Source organism: Lonchura striata, chromosome 1, assembly GCF_046129695.1.
Source record: "Lonchura striata isolate bLonStr1 chromosome 1, bLonStr1.mat, whole genome shotgun sequence".
Taxonomy (NCBI): Eukaryota; Metazoa; Chordata; class Aves; order Passeriformes; family Estrildidae; genus Lonchura; species Lonchura striata.
The window spans coordinates 4,651,952-4,672,808 of record NC_134603.1 but is presented as its reverse complement, the minus strand read 5'-3'; the positions used below and the strand labels follow the sequence as shown (position 1 = coordinate 4,672,808).

The following is a 20,857-nucleotide window of genomic DNA, read 5'->3' as shown; positions in this document are numbered from 1 at the left end:
GATGAAATCTGTTAAGAAATCAAATGGGACAAATGAGCTCTTCACTGTAAGTTTACCCATCAGCTGGTGTTTGTGATCTGGCTCCAGCTTTCCCCTCTTGTTCACAATGGTCTGAGAGGTTGATGAGTTTGGATGTGAACTGATTTCTTTGGGAGCTGCTTGTGGTTATTAAATCATAGACTCAGAGGTGATTGGGGAGACCCTCAGCTCTTCAACCCTAGTGATGGCATGAGTGATTCTGTGTGATTCTGTGTGACAGCTCTTTGTCAGAGCAGAGCCTGGAGCTGGGGACACACACCTGTCCCAGGTATCCCCATTTTGCTCCACCTGTGCTCTCTCCTGGCTTACACCTGAACCCTGCAAGTGTCAGGTGAGTTTAGAACCGTCTCTGAATTGCAACACCTGCACTCTTGCCAGGCAATATTTGGCAATAGTGTTTTTGGAAATATTCACAAAGCTCTGGGGTGCAGGTTAGTGTTATTTGCTTTGCACAGCTCAAGGATCAGGTATCCCTCTACTCACCTTCCCTACAAACACCACAGGGACATGAGCCACCAACTCTTACTGAAATGTTTATTAAGATTGAACTTCGGAACAACAGATTGGAACACAATGTCTCGTGGAGTAGAATATTTCTAAACTGATTTTTTTTCTTTTCTATGCATAAATGAAAAAAAAAATCAAGATTATACAAAAAGAACAGAAAGTGCAGAACACAATAAAACAGTTCTCATGCAACAATTTTTTAACCTTTAAACAGAAAATAAGCTCAACAGTGTAGAAATAAAAATCATACATACATTATGCCGTCTACGCACTCAAACATTCATCTGTGACATCACTTTTCTTTATCCCTTTTTCCTCATAAAACAACATTATGTGTTTAACACATGCTTATAAACATTGCTAAACTCAGCAAGAGCTATTATAGTGCCCCAACTTAATAAGTTGATAAAAAAGTAGTTGTCATATGGCCAGTTCACAAAGGAACTAAATATTCTTTTTCTTTTTTTTCTTTTTTTTTTAATTTTTTCCCCGCTATGAGATGCCTATATGCAGCTTTCTAGTAATACGAGGCATTTAGAATAAGCTGGTCATTTGGCTACTTAAAAGGGCTTAGTGTTCATGTTACATCAGACAAAATAAATTCACATTGGGAACTGCTAATTTGTTGAGAGAAAAATCTGGATTGTGGGGTAATTTATTACAATTTGGCTGTCGCTAAGGTCTGAGTAGGTGCACAGTAAATAAGGTGACACTGAGTTTGAATAAATGCTCCCAGAGCTTCACCCCAAACTTCCAAATTTAAGAATAAATGTGCCAGAGCAGGTCAAATTGAACTATGCTCTGCATTTTCCTTAAAATTTTATCAGGTTGCAAGGGCATCAAAAGCCCTTTAATTACAGCAGATACTCTCTTTAGGTGGGGATGTATTTTTCCGTCCTGGGCACCCCTTGTACTCCCAGGGGCAAGGGAAGCTGAGGTGGAAATTCAGGTGAAGCTGCTCAGGTTGAGGAACCAAACCAAACTGGTTTTCCAATTTGGAAATTGAAGAAGGTGATTTTAATTTAAACAAAAGGAAAACCTGGAACTCCTTAATGAGCAGATCACTGTGTGCAAGTGCCATGCCAGGAAAAGGAATTGAGCCTTTTATTTTCTAAGGCAGTTTCTGAACTGCTGAGCCTCAAATTCAAACCCCAGTTGGTGTTTGAGATGCTGCAGCTCCTTTGGATGCAACATGACAAGGAGAAAACTTTGGGTAATTCCACTTTTTCCAAATGACCATTTTGTGACATGCTTTACAAACGTTCAGCGTTGTCATTTAAGGAAGGAAAACAGATAAAGGACTCTCTGGAACCATAAAGTTTCTGCAAAGAAAAATAAAATTTGGTATTTCTTCCACACAGTCATCAATAACATTTCTGTGCAATATTTGGTGTCCATTACATTTATTTGGCCTATTCAAAGGAAACGAGGACAAAACAGCTGCAAAGAAAACCAACTTCTCTTTCACGACAGACACTTCAGATGCCGAAGCTGCTACATGTGCTTGGAATATCATGCAGGAGTTCATTTGTTCATTTAAATAGGATACATGTTTATAGCTGAGCTTGTCTTGCATTGGACTAGGATGAGGGAAACCTGGAAGAACTCAGTTGAAAACATAGTGGATGTACAGTGACAGCAACACACAACCACCAAAGGTATTTTGGCCCGAGCAGTGTGTGTCTGGAAATGTACAAAAACACAGAGGTACAGACACACACACATCCCTAAAAAGCCCCAAATCTCAGCACCTGCTTCCTGCACTTCACTCCTGCCCAGATGTCCCAGCTCTCCCAGGAACAAAGTCTGACTTTCTCTACCTTTATTCATAGATGTGACCTCAACCTGCATGGCTGTGAGATCTGGCAGCCAGGAAAATCCTGCTTTTCATGGTGGATACTGGAGGAAGCCAAGCTCACCCCGGACCAAGGGCAGGGGACACGTTCTTAACAATGGAAGCAAGGGTTTAATGAGGTACCTGGCAAAAAGCACCGTGGTTGCTGCTGTCCTTCCAAGTGCTGTGGGGTTCAGATCAGGTGGGAGAGGGATAAGAAAGACTCAGTCCTTGCCTATGAAGAAAACCTCATGCAGCCTGTTCCATCCTTGGGTCTGAGTGCCACCATTAGCATTGATGTGCTGGGAATATTTCAGAGCCTAGAAAAAGGCTCCAAATGAAAGGGGAAAAGGACACTGTGTGTTTCAAGAGCACAAACCTCTGCTGGATTTACTGGCCTCCTCACTCCTGATGATGAACAACCTCTATCTTTCCACAACAACTCACAGCCAGCCCCAGCAAAACACCATATTTGTGTTATTAAAAGGCTATTTAGGCAATAAATCTCTATGAAAGTCATCAGACTAGCAGGAAGAGAAGCCAAGAGAAACTAAGAAATTATTGCTTCTGGAGTCTGAAATTGCTGTCCACAAACAGCATAGATCTCACTGGACTCATGGAATAACCCAACAGGGCCAAACCCACACTGAGCCTTTCTGAGGGGTGAAAGTTAAAGCTTCTCTGCTCTCACATGAACCACACAGTATTGTACTTCTTTAATTGTGGCAAAAAAAATCATTTCTGTATGAAAAGATAAAGTAAGGGACAGATGAAGAAATAAACCATCACCCGCTCTGCACTGAGCAGTGCTGGGGCTAGAAAGATAATCTGCACATCCAAGGAAAAGCCCTTGGGAGACCTCAGCAGGTGAAGCCAGTGTGGGGGCTTCCCAGGCTGGCCCAAGGACAGGAAAAGATGCTTTGGCTGGGGCTCCCCAAGTTAATTCTTCAGGCAACACTACAAAAACTTCAGCGCATTTACAATGAATAATTATTTCCTTTGCCTTTACCAGGGAGTGAAATCAGCTTCCTGCTGTGGCAGTGTGCGTATTCCTGCGTTATGAGCCCCATAAACAACTCCAAACACAGATTTTAACATCCAGTTCATAGAAATGGAGCCATGCCAAACACTATCTATGACAAAACTGGCCCTGCCCTGCCTTTGCTTGAAGCCTCTGGGTTTGAAATGAAAGGTCCTTCTTCCCTCCTTGCCCTTCTCTGGCTGAGAAGGCTCTATAAATATGGGTGAGCTCACTCCCAAAATGTTTTCATGTTCCCTCTGTGGGATCTGAAGTCAGAGGGAGCTTCAGCCTCTCCACCCCCTCTGCAGCTACTTGGTCAGTGTGACAGTGCAGTCAAAGAGACTTGGCTTAGAAAGTGCAATGTGGAGTAATGGAGATTTGATCCATGCTGGTCCATGGAACCCTTGGGAAAAAGGTAATGCTGACACCAGTGAGAAGATGTAGGTTTTTAAACTGTTGAAGAACCTTTCCAGCAGTAGAGATTAAAATAAGGAGTACTTGACAGTGGTTATTTAACCAAAAGCAGAATCTTCAATGAGCTTCAAAACTAAAATATTAAAGCCATTTAAAAATGTGTAACTCAGCATGTAATTTACATGAATGCCAGTTCTAGGGTGAAACACAACACTTGTCTCTCACACATGAACATCACCAGAATATATTAAATGTAACTGAGATGATAAAATTCACGGCAGAACTTCTCACAGCTGCTTTCTTCAGTAAGGTCTCACACTCTTCAGTAGTATTGCTCCCCTGGCTGAACACAGTTCACAGTACATGTTCTACGTAAGAAAATATTCACCAAAGAAAAAAAGAAAGACTTCCTCAAGACACTGGAAAAAACAAATACAACCCCTAAGTCCTGTGTGATTACATGTACTTCAGTGCTCTGTGATGTCACCAGCCTAGAAACATTGTCACCCTTGATAGCAGAGGCCATAGGCATTGACTGGAAGCCTTCAGAGAAACACACGGATGCCACCTACAAATACATCCAAACATCCACTTCTCAAAAACATGGACATTTCAAGTAATTAATTAAAAACTGCTTTTCATATTGAAATATAGCTTCTTTGTCTGAATGCCTGGTTTGCAGCATGACTGACACAGGCATTTGCAAGTCCTGGAGGAGGAGGAGTTTGAGGCAGCAGGAATCTCACACCGTGCTGTGTTTGCCTGTCCAGCACACGGATTGATGGCAGCCCGGGGGCCCAAGCCAAAACGAGTCAACAGCATCACAAACATGTCTTACAAATGACAATCGGAAGTTTGTGAAACACAAGTTTTGAAAGTTGCTTTAAATGGCTGCTGGATAATGATCCAAATCTATTTCAAATCAACTTAGCATAACTCTTTCAACCTCTTTCCAGAAAAGTATCTTTGCACTGCAGCTGTGTCCTGAATCACAGAAGGGAACATGGAGGATGTGATGACAACATTGGTACAGCAGCTCAAAACAGCTCTGGCCTACAATTCCTCCAACACAGGGACAGCAACAGCAACATTTGAATTTTAAGGCCTAAAAACTGTTTCTGACACAGATTTTTATACACCCAGACTATGCCATAAAGTGACGAAGGTAGGCCTTGGGTTCTCCTTGTACTGACCCCGTGCTTTACCTCAGCTGCTGCATTCCCAGCCAGGAGGTTAAAGGATCGTAAAAAGTGCAATTAATCAATGATTTCCTTTCCCTACGGAAGAGAATCCGCACGCCCCCTCCCACAGAGCTGACCCCAGAGGTGCCCTTTCTCCACGGCAGCTTCATCCAGAGATGATCAGGTTTAAATGCTGAGAAAACCCCCGAGTTCACCAGCATGTGAAACTCTCAGCTAAAAATTGTCACAGCGTATTCCAACGACATTCAAAAAATGCAGCACTTGTGATAAAGAAATCTATGAGTGCTGGCCACCTCTCCCAGCTGCTGCTCCTTCCATCTACAGCTGACATCCAGCACCCAGTGACACCCTTTCCTGACAAGCAGCAGATTTGGGAGTGGTTGTGAAGAGTATGACTAAAAGAATTCATGGCAGTTTCTTAGAAACTGCAGTAATTGCTTTTTTTTTTTTCCTTGAAAATAATTGCAAATAAAAGGAGTCTGCAGTAATTGCACTAACAAAAACATGAAGTCTAAAATTAACGTAGCTGTCAGACCAGTAATATCATGCTCATGAAAAAAATCAATTGATGTCTAAGCATAGTGAAATCTGAAATGTTCAGACAAAAAAATGGCAAGAGACTATAGGTCAAGATAGCTTCCATTTTCTGTTAGTTTAAAAACAGCTGAAAACTTAATTTTTCTAACTGCTAATTGTATACACTGTGAGTTTCATGCAGATTAATAAAACTTATTTGAAATCTAAATGTATTCTTAATAAAAAAGTGTTCAGAAATGATGTTTCTAAATTGTAGAGAAAGCAATTAGCATCAGAGCCACCTGCTCAAACCTAGAGGAAGGACTACAGAATTTAATTTACATTTTTGCACGAAACTGCCTCTTCTTCTGCAAATTTTAGCTAAAAGTAGTGAAGGTCCTAATTTGCTTTCCTGGAAAAAAAAATCCACAACAAAAGTTCTTGATCCTGCACCTGCACTCCTTGGAATGTGGGTGAACAAGCGTCGGCGGCCTCACACGGCCGACTCGCCCTCCGGCTCCGCTGCCGCGGCTCCTTTGCGCGTCAGCTTCAGCACCGTCGGCTTCTCCGCGCCTGCGCCGCTGCCCTCGGCTTTCTCTGGGGGACCGAGTCCTTTTGGCTCTTCCTTTGGCTCTTCATTGACTTCAGGGTAAATCACCAAGAAAGTCGCTGTCAAAAAACCCAGGAAGGATCCCACCGAAGCCACCATGGGGATGACTCTGACCGTGCCAACCATGTCCACCACGCCGCCAAGCGCGGAGGCCACCAGGATCTGGGAGATGTAAACCTGACACGACAGGATGGCGCAGTCAATGCCAAACCCTCGCTTCGAGTTCCCAGGGCTGTGGTGAATGTACTGCAAAAAGACAAGAAACATGGTAGGAGATAGAACAATGGATGAAAGCAATACTTGAACACCAGAACTTTCCTCAAATTTCTCAGCCCCATGGTCAACTTCACATCATCTTTGTGCAGCACCATGACACAGCTCCAGAGCAAGAGCCTCCTTATCTGCTCATCAACAGCCTCCTCAGGACCCTGCAGCACAAGGCAGGTATTGACAGGGTCACTTCTAATCCACATCACCTCCAAGATTAGGTTTTGTAAAAATAATTTTACATGAAACATTTGGTGTTACATGAAACATTAATTCTATGATCATAGCAAGGAACCTCTGTCCCAGTCACAATTCAGGAACTTGTAATAAAACTTCCTCCTGTAATTTGCAATTCAAATGGAACAGTGGAATGACGCTGTTGGGAAGTAAAATCGTCCTTGTTTCCAGCAGAATTGTTTTGCTTCATGCATCCCCAAAATTACAGCTGCATTTCCAGACTCGCTTCAAAATCTAAGACTGTGAGAAACCTGAGTAACACTACCATACCACATCAAGACAGGAGTAACAACTAGATATATAGTACATATTCACTCCAATAATAATTTCTCTTCATCTGCCATACACAGCCAGATTGTTTTATACCTCAGCACAGGAAAAGGCAATCATGACGCCCTCTGAGCCAACTCAATGCCATGACTATCTGATTTCAGCACCAGCTCCTGCTATTTAGTATCCATTCAAGCTTTAGTACAGATCCCAACCAATAATGGGATTTAACAAATGTATTTTGCCACCATCATCTTTAGAGAAACATGGATGTTCTGCCTTGATTCACATATATACTCCTAATATTTCACACACCTGTTTTATCTCATGGTATTGTCCCAAAAGCGCATAGGGGCAGTAGGAGATGCTCATGGAGACTATTCCCATTGTGCTGATCATTATCATGGTGACGTACACATTGGGGAACATGGCCATCACTGCAGTGCCAAGGGAAAAACCCAGCGTGCCCAGGATGTAGATCACTTTTATGCTAAGGTCGTAGTTGTCCAAGTATTTCTGCAATAAGGCTGCAGAGATAAAGAATAAAACAGGAATCAGAATGGTTTGAGTTGGAAGGGGCCTTAAAGACCATACAGTTGCAATCACCCCTGCAACAGGTTGTTGAAGGAACAGGTTGAAGGAACACCTTCTACTATCCCAGGTTGCCCAAGCCCATCCAACCTGGCCCTGAACTCTTTCAGGGATGGAGCAACCACAGCTTCTCTTGGCAACCTGTGCCAGGCCTCACCACCAAAGAATTTTTTCCCGGTAACCAATCTAAATCCACTTTTTTCTGTTTGAAGCTATTTCCCCTTAGATATCAGTTTACTCACTAAAATTTTTGGGGTTGATGTGGCAATGGCAGCCCTATATCCTGTTTAGGAGGTGGATGCTCAAATTTGGGCTGTTTGACCAGCACAGCCCAGCTCTCACTGGGAACAGGATGTGTTCCTGCTTCAGAAAGAGCCCATCCCCACAGAACTGAGCTGAGCAGACACGCCTGCTATGTGCTGCAAAAGGCAGAATTTACCTTTGGCAAAAACTCTCAATTTCAGAGCCTATTGCAAGTGCAAATTATCTGCAGAATGACTTTCAGAAATACATACTTATAATTTTGATTTAAAAACAGTCTTTGAAAGAGCCCTCTTGCATATGCTTAAATATTCTACCAAGCATGATTTTAGTTTCCTGAAGGCTTGTTAAATGCCACTTGATATCCTTTGATTTAATTTTGTGCTTTATGCCGCTTAACCATCTGTTCTTATTTCCACCTCTACATTTGGAGGACCTTTTTAACATTGATTCTTGAAGAAGCCCTTCCCCTTATGACCACAAGAAATGCTTTTCCAAAATATCCTTTACCTCAAACAAGGAGGTGGATGCCAATTGAAGCAACACTATTTCAGGAGGGCAAGGAGTTGGATGATCTTTGTGGGTCCCTTTCAACTCAGAATATGCCATAATTCACTTTTACCTTAGAAATACATGCATCAGGTGTATTCCACTGTGTGACTGCACAGTCTCTTACCTGAACAAACAGCAGCAGTAGCAGCATAAATCACTAGCCCCCAGCATCCCATCTGAACCCCAGCATTGTAGGCATGCAGCTCAGTTGAGTTTGAAGGGGCCTGCAACAGACACAAACACCAACACCACTTTGTTGTATTGAGCACATCTCAGAAACGAGGGACTCTGAGTGGGTCTGCCCATGGGAACTGCTCTCCTACCTTTGGATCACCCTGGAAGATGACCTGTCCCATGAAATCCGTATAGAACACAGCTTCAGCAATGATGGAAAACCAAGTCAGGAGGTGGCAGACGCACAGTCTCAGCAGCTCCTTGGGCATCTTTAGCATCGACAGCCACAAGAGTCTGACGGTGGTTTCGGTCTCCCCCTCTTCGCTCTCCGTGTCCCCGCTGGAGTTGGTGGTGCCGCTCTGGTTGCGGTGCCGGCAGCGCTGCCGCTGCCGTTTCTGCATGTCGTAGATGTCGTTCATGCTGCGCGAGGACTTGATCAGGACGATGGCGTTGGCCCGGCGGAAGCGGTACCGGTGGGAGCCGATCTTGCCGTAGTACGAGAAGGTGTAGGACGGCTGCCGGTAGAACATGTGCCTGCGCCGCCGCATGGAGTTGGAAGTGCTGGATTGCTTCATGCCTATTCTGGTGTGGCCGTTGAGGAACTCTTTTGGTAGGGAGCCGTTGATGTTTGGGACTTTATCTTCATTTAAACGATTATCAAGCAACATTTCCTCCTCCTTCTCATTCTCCCTGAGGAAAGCAGACAGGTGGTTGAGCTTGGACTTCATGATCTCCTGGCTCGTGTTGTGGGGAGTGTTTGGATATGAAGCATCCTGAAAAATGGAGGGTTCGATGTCATGCAGGAAAAGCAGCTCCGATTCAATTTCCAATGTGGCATCAGGCATGTGCAGAACTGAGTCACTCTTGCTTCTCACAATGTTCACCTCAAGGAACTCCATATTGAGGTCATGCTCTGACTGAACCTCATCGTGGAACATGGAAGCTCCATACGGCTCTTCCTCACTAATTACATTCAGCCGATTCAAAGGGGGGAGACTGCCACTGAATTTGGCACTGGAAAGTGTGTCTCCTTCATCATCGATTCTGTCCTGCTGAGGGTTATATTGCTCTTCTTCAATGCTAAAAAGGTGGAGAGCAACGGAGACAGAGAAAATAATGGCTGCAAAGAAAAAAAGGACTTGCTCTTGAGATTTAAAAATGCTACCCAAGAAGGTCTGTGTCCAGTCCAGCCCTCCTAACATATAACCAATTGCTCCTCCAAGACCTGTGGAACAGAAAAGAATGAGAAGTGAGTTCAGGAAAAATCAATTCAGCCACAGCCTGGTCTTCAGGAAGAATGAACAGCTGCCAAAAACGTCTCAGCTAACTCCCTACCAGCTGAAAATGCATGGATGTTCAGGGCCATGTCTTGTTCTTCGCTGTCCACCACATCCAACAAATAGGCCCGAATTGGCCCTTCGGTTGCATCGGCACAGAAGTCCAACACCACAACCCCAAGCACCGTGAGAACTATTCCAATGGGCTGCTTGTCCGGGACATCACCAATAGCCAGACCTGGGGAGAAATGGGAGAGGTACCTGAGCATCTTATTTAAAAAGGGTAAATCCCTAAGAACAAGCTCAACACCTTAAGAGAGAGGTGGCCAACACGTTCACTGCAAACACTTCTTTATGGAGAAAAATGGCAATTTCAGCTCTTTGGCACAGCATCATGGGAGGTCTGGGACATGGATGGTTTTTATGTTCTTAAGACTGACATTTATCAAAATGTTATTTTATAAAGCATCTCTTAAACCTCTGGGAACATTGGATATTATTTGTATTCCTCCCATGTATTTTCCATCAGATACTGAAGACTGTTTTTATAAAAGACAGCCATGGTGGGAGACGGAAGCATCCAAAATGACATATTTCATCTGTCAGATACATCCACAGGTAACTGCACTGCTGGCAGCATTCCTCAAACAACGTTTAATGTGCAGTAGTTGCAGGACACCAGGATAAAGTGAAATTTAACTCCTTCATCACGCTCTTTGCTTTTCTTAAGCATTTGTATTTTCTAGACAGTTATTTTTAAGCAAAACTTTTAAGGATGAAGCAACATGGATGTATTTTGCATTGCAAAAAGCATCAGTCAGCTTCTGTTGACAGCATGAGATGAAATGCTTTTTGTCTACAGAGTAGAAAGGCAGCATTAGTGCAGAGCTGGATAATTTGTCATGAGATGAACCAGTGACAAAAGCACAAATTACTCGAATCACAGAGATTTAGAAGTTATGCAGGCGAGGCTGATAAACCATTAGTATAACCGATTAAAATGTCTGTGGAAGGAGATGAACTGGTTAAGCCACCAAAAATCATCTAAATCTCAATCACTGATTCCTGCATATTGAATCCTCATTTATACCAAGCTAAAGAAGTTTGTAAGTGTTCTAGATTCAGCTGAACCCCACAGCAGAAAACACCAACGCTGCTTTAGATCTGCTGGAAACCTGAACAGGGCAGGAGAGAACAGGAGTTGGGTAAGGTGTTCTCCTGGGACATGGCTGTACCAAGATCAGTTCCCCTCCCTATGACTCCTACTGCCAGAGGCCATGTTATGAAAGAGGGTCTGATACAGTTTTTGCAGCATCTCCTGTTGTTCCAAACTGCAATCAGGATTGCAAGTAACTAGAGACTGAGGATAGGAAAGAGAAGAAGAAAAATTGACAATATTTTGTCCTGATTTTGTAGAAGACTTCAAAATCAGCCTATAAACTAAGCCTGAGGTTTGCTTGACAATATCAATGGCTTCTGATCTAAACTACTGTATGGAACTGAGAGCTTCTTATGACTGAACATCTTGTAAGAGGGTTGAAGTCTAACATCCTGCAAACATCTGGAGGAAGAGGAATAAGTCTTGGAGACACAACAACTAAATACAATTGAAGACAACTAAATACAATTAGTTATCAATTAGATATCAATTAGTTACAATTATTAGTTACAATTAGATATCAAACCATACAGTCACCCCAGGACAATGCCATATGATAACAATTCAAATAAATAATATTTATTGTTTTGAATAAATTAAAAAAGCACAAACTAAATGTCATCTACTTGAACAGTTTGTCCACTGCACTTTGCAGAGAACTGAAGCCAATCATATGGCATTCCAGTATGGCTTTAACAGACTGAGCCAAGGCAACATTCCACTCATTTCCCTCAATTAGTAGACCTGTTTCACAACAGAACTGCATCTAACCCCAAAAAAGAGAGCCAAGAGGATGTTATTAGGTGCTAAGTTCCTTTTGTTTGCATTGGTCGAATAATTTTGTAAACATTTTCCTAAGTGTACTTGCTGTCACCTCTCCTACAATAAATTTACAAAGAGATTGTAGATTAAATTTGTAGTAAACTATGTTCAAGGGAAACTATTTTTACCAGCTTTGATGGGGGCTCAGGAAAAATTATGTTCCCACATACTTTTTGATAAACAAATATTAACTGTGTTCTGGACTTTTTCAATACCGGCTCTAAGAAAAGCACAAGAAAAAGTGAAAAGATAATTTTTGAAATAATGCTGGAAACAGGATGTGTTGCCAGATATGCATTAAAGGGAAAATGGATCACAACAGGAAACATTTCCCTGTGAACAGGTTGCTACAATTTTCCCATGTCAAGGATCGACCAAATTCGTCTCGGGAGTGCAAACATTATGCTGGCAACCATTGTATTAATAACATTGTTATTAATACCAGTTACAGCTACCATTGCACAATGCTCAGCACAGTGCTGTAACTCTGAGTTCATATAATAACAGGCAAGATGGATAGAGCTCAAGTGCAGGATTGTGGAGATTTCTAATCATTTTAACATTAAATATGAAGTAAACCAAGTGCAGAACATTATCTTTACTTCCTGCATTAAAATCTAAAGCAGGTACATTAGCAGGGGATGCATATAAGGGATTTCCTTGTTATTTACCTATCACAGAGCCATTAAGGAAAAGTGCAACTCCAAAGAGGACACCAATGCAGAGAGCAAGGATAAAAGGCCGCCGGCGGCCCCAGCTCAGCGTGCAGCGGTCACTGGCTGAACCTATGAGTGGAGTGAAGATCAAGCCCAGGATAGGGCTGAGGAACCAAGTGAGACTGTAGTATTGTTCAGGAAGACCTAAAACAAAGACAAAAATGACAGAAAGGTTATGTGGTACACACCAAACATCAGACTCTATACATGAAGTTTTGTTACAGCATTGAAAATGTTAAATTTAGGATAATTTACCTACAGTGAATTCTTCCCAACTTAAAAACTCATTTAAGATTCTTTAGCAATGGTTAAAAAAACATCTAAGGAAAGCACAGATTGTTTGCCTTTCAAATACCTGGGCAATAAGAAGGTAACAATTGCAGTATTTCTGCTACTGAGTCCTCTATTGATTTGTGGAACATAAACCCAAAGATTTTAGGATGCCTGGAAGCTGCCTGGCTGTCACACACAGCTCCCCTGCTCGACAAAGATTCAAAATTGAACATTATAGTGGTGCTGCTTTCGTCTAAGACCACCCCCACAAAAGAGTTTTTAAAGATTTAATGGTCTGAGAGTGAAGGACAGAATTTGAATGTCTTATGAAATGTCCCATTTCTAATCACAAAAATGTTTACTTACAAAAATGAACAACAGTTCATTGCTAACAATTAGCAATTATTCATCAGCTTAGGTAAATCTAAGGTTTGCTCATCCCCATTTTGCTTTCTTGAAGAACAGAGATGACTATAGGATCAGATGGGAAGAAGTTAAAATCTACTACATAGCACTTACTAGAAAAACAACAACTTGCTAGAAATAATAATTTCTGGAGAAGAAAGAGCTCCCAAGCCCTGCTCTGCACATCCCCAGCACGGAGCAGTGGCCTGCAGATGGCAGACTGGCCACAGCAGCAGCCACGCCGGCCCCTCTGGGACCTGCCTCCCACTCGTTTATCAGCACAGGGCAGGTAACACTGACACAGGACTTAGAATAACGTTAAAAACAAAACAATCTATTTCTTGCAGTGCAACTGATGCCAACACAGAAAAACTCAGTGTCTTTTTCCCAGGAAGGAAAACCATTTATTATCCAAATCCATATTTGGTGAGCGCAAGCAGCATTTGACCTTTGCTAGCGAGATCAACCTGTACCTTGTGCTCCCTGTTCAGCACACTGAGGCGTCCATTACCAAGCAGGATTATACCAATCCCTGCCCAAAATAGCCTCTGATACAAATTTGGAAGTCTAATCTGCTGCTGTTTAAAGTAGCACCAAATCTTGACTAGAAACACTGACTTCTTCCATGAGACAGATCAGATTTTCCCAAGAGTGTTGCGCACACTCTGGTGATACAGAGATTATATTTTGGAAAACAAGCTATTTTTTGGCATAAATAATAAATTTCATCATCAGGATTCAAAATCCAGGTCTGAGGCCAAGGTCTGTGTGATTTGACCCAACTTTGGCTAATGAAAAAGCTAACAATGATAGCTGCCCTAATGAGTCCAGAGGTATTGGAAGGGGCCTGCCCCTGCTGAAACTTCCCAACCTGTGTTTGCCATGAACCTTGTGCCACAGGGAATGGCATCGTGGTTCAGCCACCTTTCCCTGTTACAGGAAGCTGCAGGCCTGCACTGAGGCCAATACTCCATATAAGTACTTAGCATGGAACTGTTGATTCCTTTTGCACAGGATTTAGGCCCTTAGGAAAGGGCTGTTTGTACAGCTGGCACTGTGTTCACATCATGATTCAAATCGCTATCTCCTGCCTAGCTTTTGGTGATGCCTTGGCTGACATGGAATTATTAGCTGAGACATAACTCTGTGTGTTTGCATATTAGACCTAAAACACTTGTTCAAGAAGCCATAGTGCCTCCAGACCCACAGCATTTATTTCCACCATCCAGCTTCTCTTCACAAACACTATCCTCATCAAAGATGCAAGTCAGGAAGTCAGCAATTCAAGCAGAAGTGCAAGGAAAACTTCCATCCCCCTGTGTTTTAACACTCCCTTTTACTTCACCAGGTTCAACAGTTTCCCAAGCACACAAACAGGTTCAGGCTTAACACCTCATGTTTAACTGACACCTCACCTGCTCAAAGATGTTGACACTTATCAGTGTCTGAGCTGGCTTAATGATGGGGAAGAGGAAACATTTAGTTCAAGGCAAGTAAAACTAAAGGCTGGGCATGATTCATTTAGGGTGAATGATTTTTCTGCAGGACACAGAATAAATGGCAATGCATAAATACTCATCCCATTTAGCCTGCACAGAGCCATCCTGGGAGCAGTGGTTAAGCACCCAAGGTCGCTACTGTGTGAGGCCAAATCCCTGCAGAGTCTGCTTCAAACACAGTGAGAGGCTGCAGCTTAACCAATGTCATGGATCTTTACAGCAGTGATCACCAACATCTGGAATAACTTGATGGCATTTCACTGCACAAGAGCTGTGTGTTGAAAGCAGACATTTCTTTTCTGAATTATGTTGTGACTCGTGAGTTATGAGCTGGGACGTCTCAATCAAGCTCATCCATCAGTAAACACTTGTGAGATGCTGGGACGGTTTTGCAGTAAATCATAGAGAGATGTTAAATAAACACAGAGGTGAAGACTGGCAAGAGCTCTGTCATCAGCCTAACAAGCCTCATCACATTTTATGTGAATAAACAACCAAATAGACATGTTTAAGTAAAAGGGACGCAAAGAGATTATCTTTAATAATCCAACATCCATTGAGACAATTTGTTTTAATGGAGACTGTGAGCAGAAACAACAAGGAAACACTGGTAGATCAGGGACACCAAGGGTTGGCACAGCTCACCGTCCCTCTGTCCTTGAAGCCACCACTTTGCCACTTTGTCTCCAGTCTGCAATGACACTTCTCTGTGGTTTAACAAAAAAAGAGTTCTGGAAACTCACAAACCATTTGAAATGATGACGTGAAATTATTTCTGCAGAGAACTAAATACAAATATTTCTCCTTCACTGTAAAACCTGCACATTTCTGAGCTGGACAGATAGGTGTTTTTAATGATTTATAGCCACAGCTAACTGTCATTAAAATGTCCTAAAATTATTTAAAAACATTCAGTACCTGACTTCAAGTACTTTCAAGATCAACTTTGCATATAATAACTCAAAATCAGATTAAGGTCTGGTTTGATTTTACAGGTCAATAAAAGGAAGGAAAAAAAGTTTTTTACCCAACCTTTGATGCATGACTAAAATTAATGAGTTTTATCTTTCCATGTGTGAGTCAGAGGAGAGAGACTGAAATGCTTTCTTGGGAAGAATTTATTTTTACTTATAGCAAAGGGTGATCTTCCTAACATCTAAGAACTATAAATAAAAGTCTAAATCTAAATATTTACAGTGAAAATGGCTTACTTTGCAGAAGACATGAATCTCAATGATTTCAGAACAGAGCCATGGATGTAGCTTTTATGGAAGGCTTAAAACCCCAAGAGCATTATGTTTCAAGATTATTTTTTAGAAAAAACACTTTGATTTTTTTTTTATTGAACTACTCATTAGCAGCCAAAATATCTATCTTTAGAAAAAGAAACCACGATAAAAATCTATACAAGAACTAAAAGCCCTATGCCAAGAAAAATGGAAGAATTTCTAAAAAGCTTTGAGTGCTCCCCCAAGTAAACAGGAAAGGGATAACTTTCAAGTGAAACACAAGCCATTCCCATAGATTGGGTAATGGCAGGAATCACTGACATGAGCACAGCCTGCTTTCTCTCTTGCTGGAGAAGCCAAGCCATGGGACTGCTTCCATAAGCTAAATGGCAGGGCCCTGATAAATTGCATTCCAAGAGTAAGCCAATAGTTTATAAAGTCATCATGTGTGTTTTACATACAGTTATGTAAAATTCCAAACTGTTACCATTTATTAAGTGATGTGTATGGCTTTACTGTAAGTATGTTAACTGTGACTTTGTCACGTCAGAATGTAGTCATTTACTCAGGTGGAAAACAAATGAGTGGGGTTAGAGAAGATTTCTGGTGGGAAGTGGGTGCACATGAAAACTAAAATCAGTACAGGAAAAAATCAATCTGCTGTTGGGAGAATATCCTCCTCAAACTAACAGACTCTTCACCTGAGCAACACAGGCAGACAGAGCAATCATTGTAGCAATAGGCAGGAAAGTGAATTATCCAGAGTTTCCTTTGGTGTTTGCTTTCTAGATCTGAAAGTTGAGATTTATAATTTATAAACTCAGTCTGCCCAGTGAACCAAATCTCTGAAGAGCTCTAGTGCCCAGAAGGGTCTTCTCTGTACAGATTTAGGTGTCATCTCTAATGTCTGTGCTGAGCATTGTTGCTGGGAAATCCCACTTTTGCAAAGTTCACAGCCATGTTTCTACTGGGAGTTTTCTAGGAAAGAGCTTTCTGAGGCACTGAGCACAACCTCCACTGTCCCATGAAGTTAGACTTCAAAAGGTACCTCACAGATGTTCTTCCTAAAATTCACCCTTCATGCTGGCAGAGTCTGCAGGACCTTCATCATTTCAACAGTAGCTTGCTTTAGTGCTAGACATTTTTATATAAATGAGAACATTCCAGACAGACAAGGACAACTCCAACCCCGAAATACTATTCTTCCTTAAAAGTGGCTGCTCTAGTTTCAGTATCTTTCATATCTGCATACATGATATGCCTATTTAGGTTGGCGTGTGTGATTTGGCAGGAGAAGCAAAAAAAAAAAAAAAAAAAAAAAAAGAGACTGAAAATTGAAATTCTTTAAGAAATTGTGTGTGTATATGTGTGTGTGTCTGTGTTTAAATAACAGAAACTCCCCTTTCCAGAAGTTTTCTGCCTCACAAGAATGACCTCCAAATAAGAAACGTTTTAAGTTCTGTCTGCAAGGGTGTTACAAAGTTGAAGAAGGTAATTGCATATCCTAATGGTTCATTTCTCTGTATATGTATGCTGCTAAACCTACAGAATGTCACCATTTTATGCAATATTTTAAAATGTGAAGACGGCTCAGAAGGCAGCTGAGGCAGCAAAGACAACAATAAGCAGAAATGTAGAGACAGAAGGAATGTTTTGACACCAAGAATTTCCTTCTGACACCCCCATCAGTGGCAAGGACTCAGCTGTGGGGGGGTGTATTTTAAATAAACTTGGCTATGGTTATGTGCTGGGCCAGCAGCCCTGCAGCATCCAGTCTCTGACGTGCACAACAGATGCATGGATGCTGGCTTGGACTGGATTTCAAGGCAGCGCAGCCATGAGATTGTCATCCATTTGACAGCCTGTCCACAACCTCTTGCAGCCAGCAGTGAAATGTCCCAACTGCTGAGAGCTGCTGTATCCCCCTAGAACAGCCCACAGCTCAGCTGGGACTGCTTTTGTATGGCCAGGAGTGGTTCCACGCAGCACATGCCTTTACCAGAGGCTGCTGAGACACACATGCAGGCTCAAAGGCCAAAGCAGCTGCATCCCATTACCAATTTAATGCTGTTCCTTTATTTTTGTCTGTAATTTTCCACCTCCACACTTGCCTTGCCAGGTAGCAGCTCTTACAGCAAACTGCCATCCAGCAACTTGGAAAAGCAGCCTGGTGGCCTCACAGGGTGGGGGAATAATAACTGGAGGATTACTATTTAGCCTTTTACTGACAGCTAATATGAGGAAACACTGAGGAGGGAAAAAACATATTGGATAAACAAGGTTAGTATTTGTGGTGTGAACTGAATGTGGAGCAGGTCATGAGGCAGACTCAGAAGTCTCATACAAATCAGTGAGAAAAAAGAGCAAAACACAACAGCTTCTGTTAGGAGAGACGACTGCCACTGAGACCCTTGTAATATGGCATTTCCCAGCCAGCTACAAACAAACAGGACACTGGCTTCTAGTAAATAAGGGTTTGTTTTTTCCCAGACAAAAAAAGTGCCCAACAATAGTGGGACCAGCACTGCTCACAGTTCACAGGAAATGCTCACTGTGTCACCATCAGTCTAAGGGCTGCGTGAGGTCACGAGTTACATGGAAGAAAGATTAAGTCACATGCAGCAGTCTCTATTCAAAATCTCTTTTTGATAAGTTCTATTGGGGGAAAAATAGTTCTTTATAAGCTTAAAAATAAGATCTGATATGGGAATAGGATGCTATGGTCCTATTTTCATTTGTTAGAAATCATCACCTAGAGACTTGTTTATACACTTTAAATAAACACCATACAAATTTCTGAATGAACACAAGACGCTGTCATGCTCTGCAAATGCTTTCTATTCCACAATTTCATCCTTGTAGAAAATACTGTGTGCTGCTAAAAATATTTCACATTGATTTGTTTAAAATTACATTGCTTATACAATTGCTTTGTTTAGACTATTTTTGAGGAGTGCACCAAGCAGAACCAATCCTTGTCAAAAAGCTGTGGAAAAGTTGTATTCGGGTATTTGTTTTTCATCTTATACATAAAAATAATAGGAACTACTGCAAACTGAAGCAGTTTAGCTTTGGAGGATCTATATGAGGAGTAGGAGTTTCAGAGCAATTTCATAAATTCAGCCAAATATGCATTCCCTTATATTTAAAGTGAAAATACAGGCTTGCCACACATTTGTGCTGCCCAGAGAAACTGCAAACAAGCTGGAATGCCTGTTTTGACACCATGAAACTTTGATCATATATTCTTTGCTTAATTCTATCTACCTTCAGATTTTAGAACTTTTAATGGCTTAGAGTGGGGCCCTGAGCTGCCAGAGAAACCATACCTGAGCCCACATATGTTGAACCAATGCACTGGAATGAACAGGCCTGACTGGTGGTCTGAGCACTACTGATCTACAGTCAGCACTTGTACATAGAGTTTGTTGCACCCATGAGAAACAACATTCTAACTTCTGGATTGAAACAGAAACTCTGACCAACAGGGAAGGGCTAAAAAAAAGCAAAGTAATTTCTCCTGGTGCCCATTACCATGATCTGAGCAGCAAGAGTACAAGCTTTTAAGAAGGAGGTAATTTTAAGTATTTCTTGAAATCAGATCTGGCAGCACATGAGACAAGACAGCCTCTAATTTGCAGCCCTAATGCAGCAGTATCCTACAGCTGCTGGGGTGAGAAGAAATGAAGCTCATACAGGACTTGATTTTTAGATGAAAGGTTTGCTTTTCATTCAAAGACTCCTGCCCAGCCTGTATAAGGTATTTGCTCAAACCAAACACTTGTTCAGAACCTGCTTGGAAGAAGCAGCAAATAGAACAACACTGGTGAAAAACTGACCAACACTTGTGATCACAGGGCTCAGTTCAGTTGCAAGAGAGCAGGTGGAAGAACTCAGAACAAAACTGTGAAGTTTTTCATTGCTGCTTAGCTTCCTACATTAAAATGATTTCCCAGCAAGCTGTCAGGCACCTTGATTCACTCAGTGTCTCAGGAACAACCTACTGCACAAACAGCATCTCAAAACTGTGGCTTCAATCTTCCCACTGGTAAAATTCACATCCTGAAATTCCTCTTGTGCCTGTCGAATCAGAGCTCTTGTGCTTAGCCTGTAGCATTCACGAGCTGTCAGCACATTTTTCCCATCTCACGGGCAGGAGTACGTGCGCTCTGCAAAAGCCAAACACTGCGGGAACACAAACGTCACCCACTTGCAAAAGTCTCTCCTCTCCCTCATCCCCCTCCTCTAAGGTCTTGTCAGCAGGGATGGCTGCACAAGGGCTGGGATGCTGAGCTCTCAGCTCACTCAGCTGCTCTGTTACTGCTCTGGAGGATATACAAGGCTGTCCCTTTGTGCAAACAAGGAATTTTTTGTGGGACACAAGACTGGAGGGATAATGGAGTTATGGCACTGAGGAGAGTGGTAATCAAGAGAACAAATTATTAATAGGAATATTGTAGAGACATAAACATGGCACCACAAAAACTTGACATCCAAGGGCAAAAAAGCAGAAAATTATTTCCAAAACTACCAACAGAAGTCAGAAGTTAGACTATTCTCCACCCTGGAATAGTCAGGAAAAACCCAGAGGACCAAAGAGACACTTTGCAGGGGAGAGGGCTGGGGCACTGGCACTATCTGCCTTCAGGGATAGGAACCTGCTTCTTGCATTGCTGTGATATTCAAAGCTTCTACAGCACATTCAGGCCTTTGAAATGCACCCACATTTCTGCTTTAGTCACTCCCTATCATAGGGACAGGAATCAAGACAAAATCTGCATCTACGTTAGAGACATAGGAACAAATAATTAAGAGGAAAATTAAAATGATGATATTAGGTTAGAGATGTAGGAAAACTGTATGACATTTCCTTAAAACTTGTATTTCAAATTTTAGATTTCCTTAGGAGTTGGATGCAAGTAAGTCGACACTATTACAGAAGAATTAACTCCCGAAAATTTGGAAACTATTTCATGCCATGT

General features: G+C 42.0%; 1 protein-coding gene across 3 annotated transcripts in view; it reads right to left on the bottom strand.

Moving 5' to 3' along the window:
- Positions 1 to 559: 559 nt before the first annotated feature.
- SLC45A4 (solute carrier family 45 member 4) overlaps positions 560 to 20,857 on the bottom strand; it is an 84,885-nt gene continuing 64,587 nt past the window's right edge. For all 3 annotated transcript variants that reach the window (XM_021551489.3, XM_021551488.3, XM_021551490.2), the window contains exons 3-8: positions 12,425 to 12,613; positions 9,831 to 10,010; positions 8,645 to 9,720; positions 8,446 to 8,545; positions 7,233 to 7,444; positions 560 to 6,389 (exon numbers count right to left, since the gene is read on the bottom strand). In XM_021551489.3, coding sequence (XP_021407164.1) covers positions 6,027 to 6,389; positions 7,233 to 7,444; positions 8,446 to 8,545; positions 8,645 to 9,720; positions 9,831 to 10,010; positions 12,425 to 12,613 — 2,120 coding nt within the window. In that variant the 3' untranslated portion in view covers positions 560 to 6,026. The remainder of the gene's footprint in view (positions 6,390 to 7,232; positions 7,445 to 8,445; positions 8,546 to 8,644; positions 9,721 to 9,830; positions 10,011 to 12,424; positions 12,614 to 20,857) is intronic.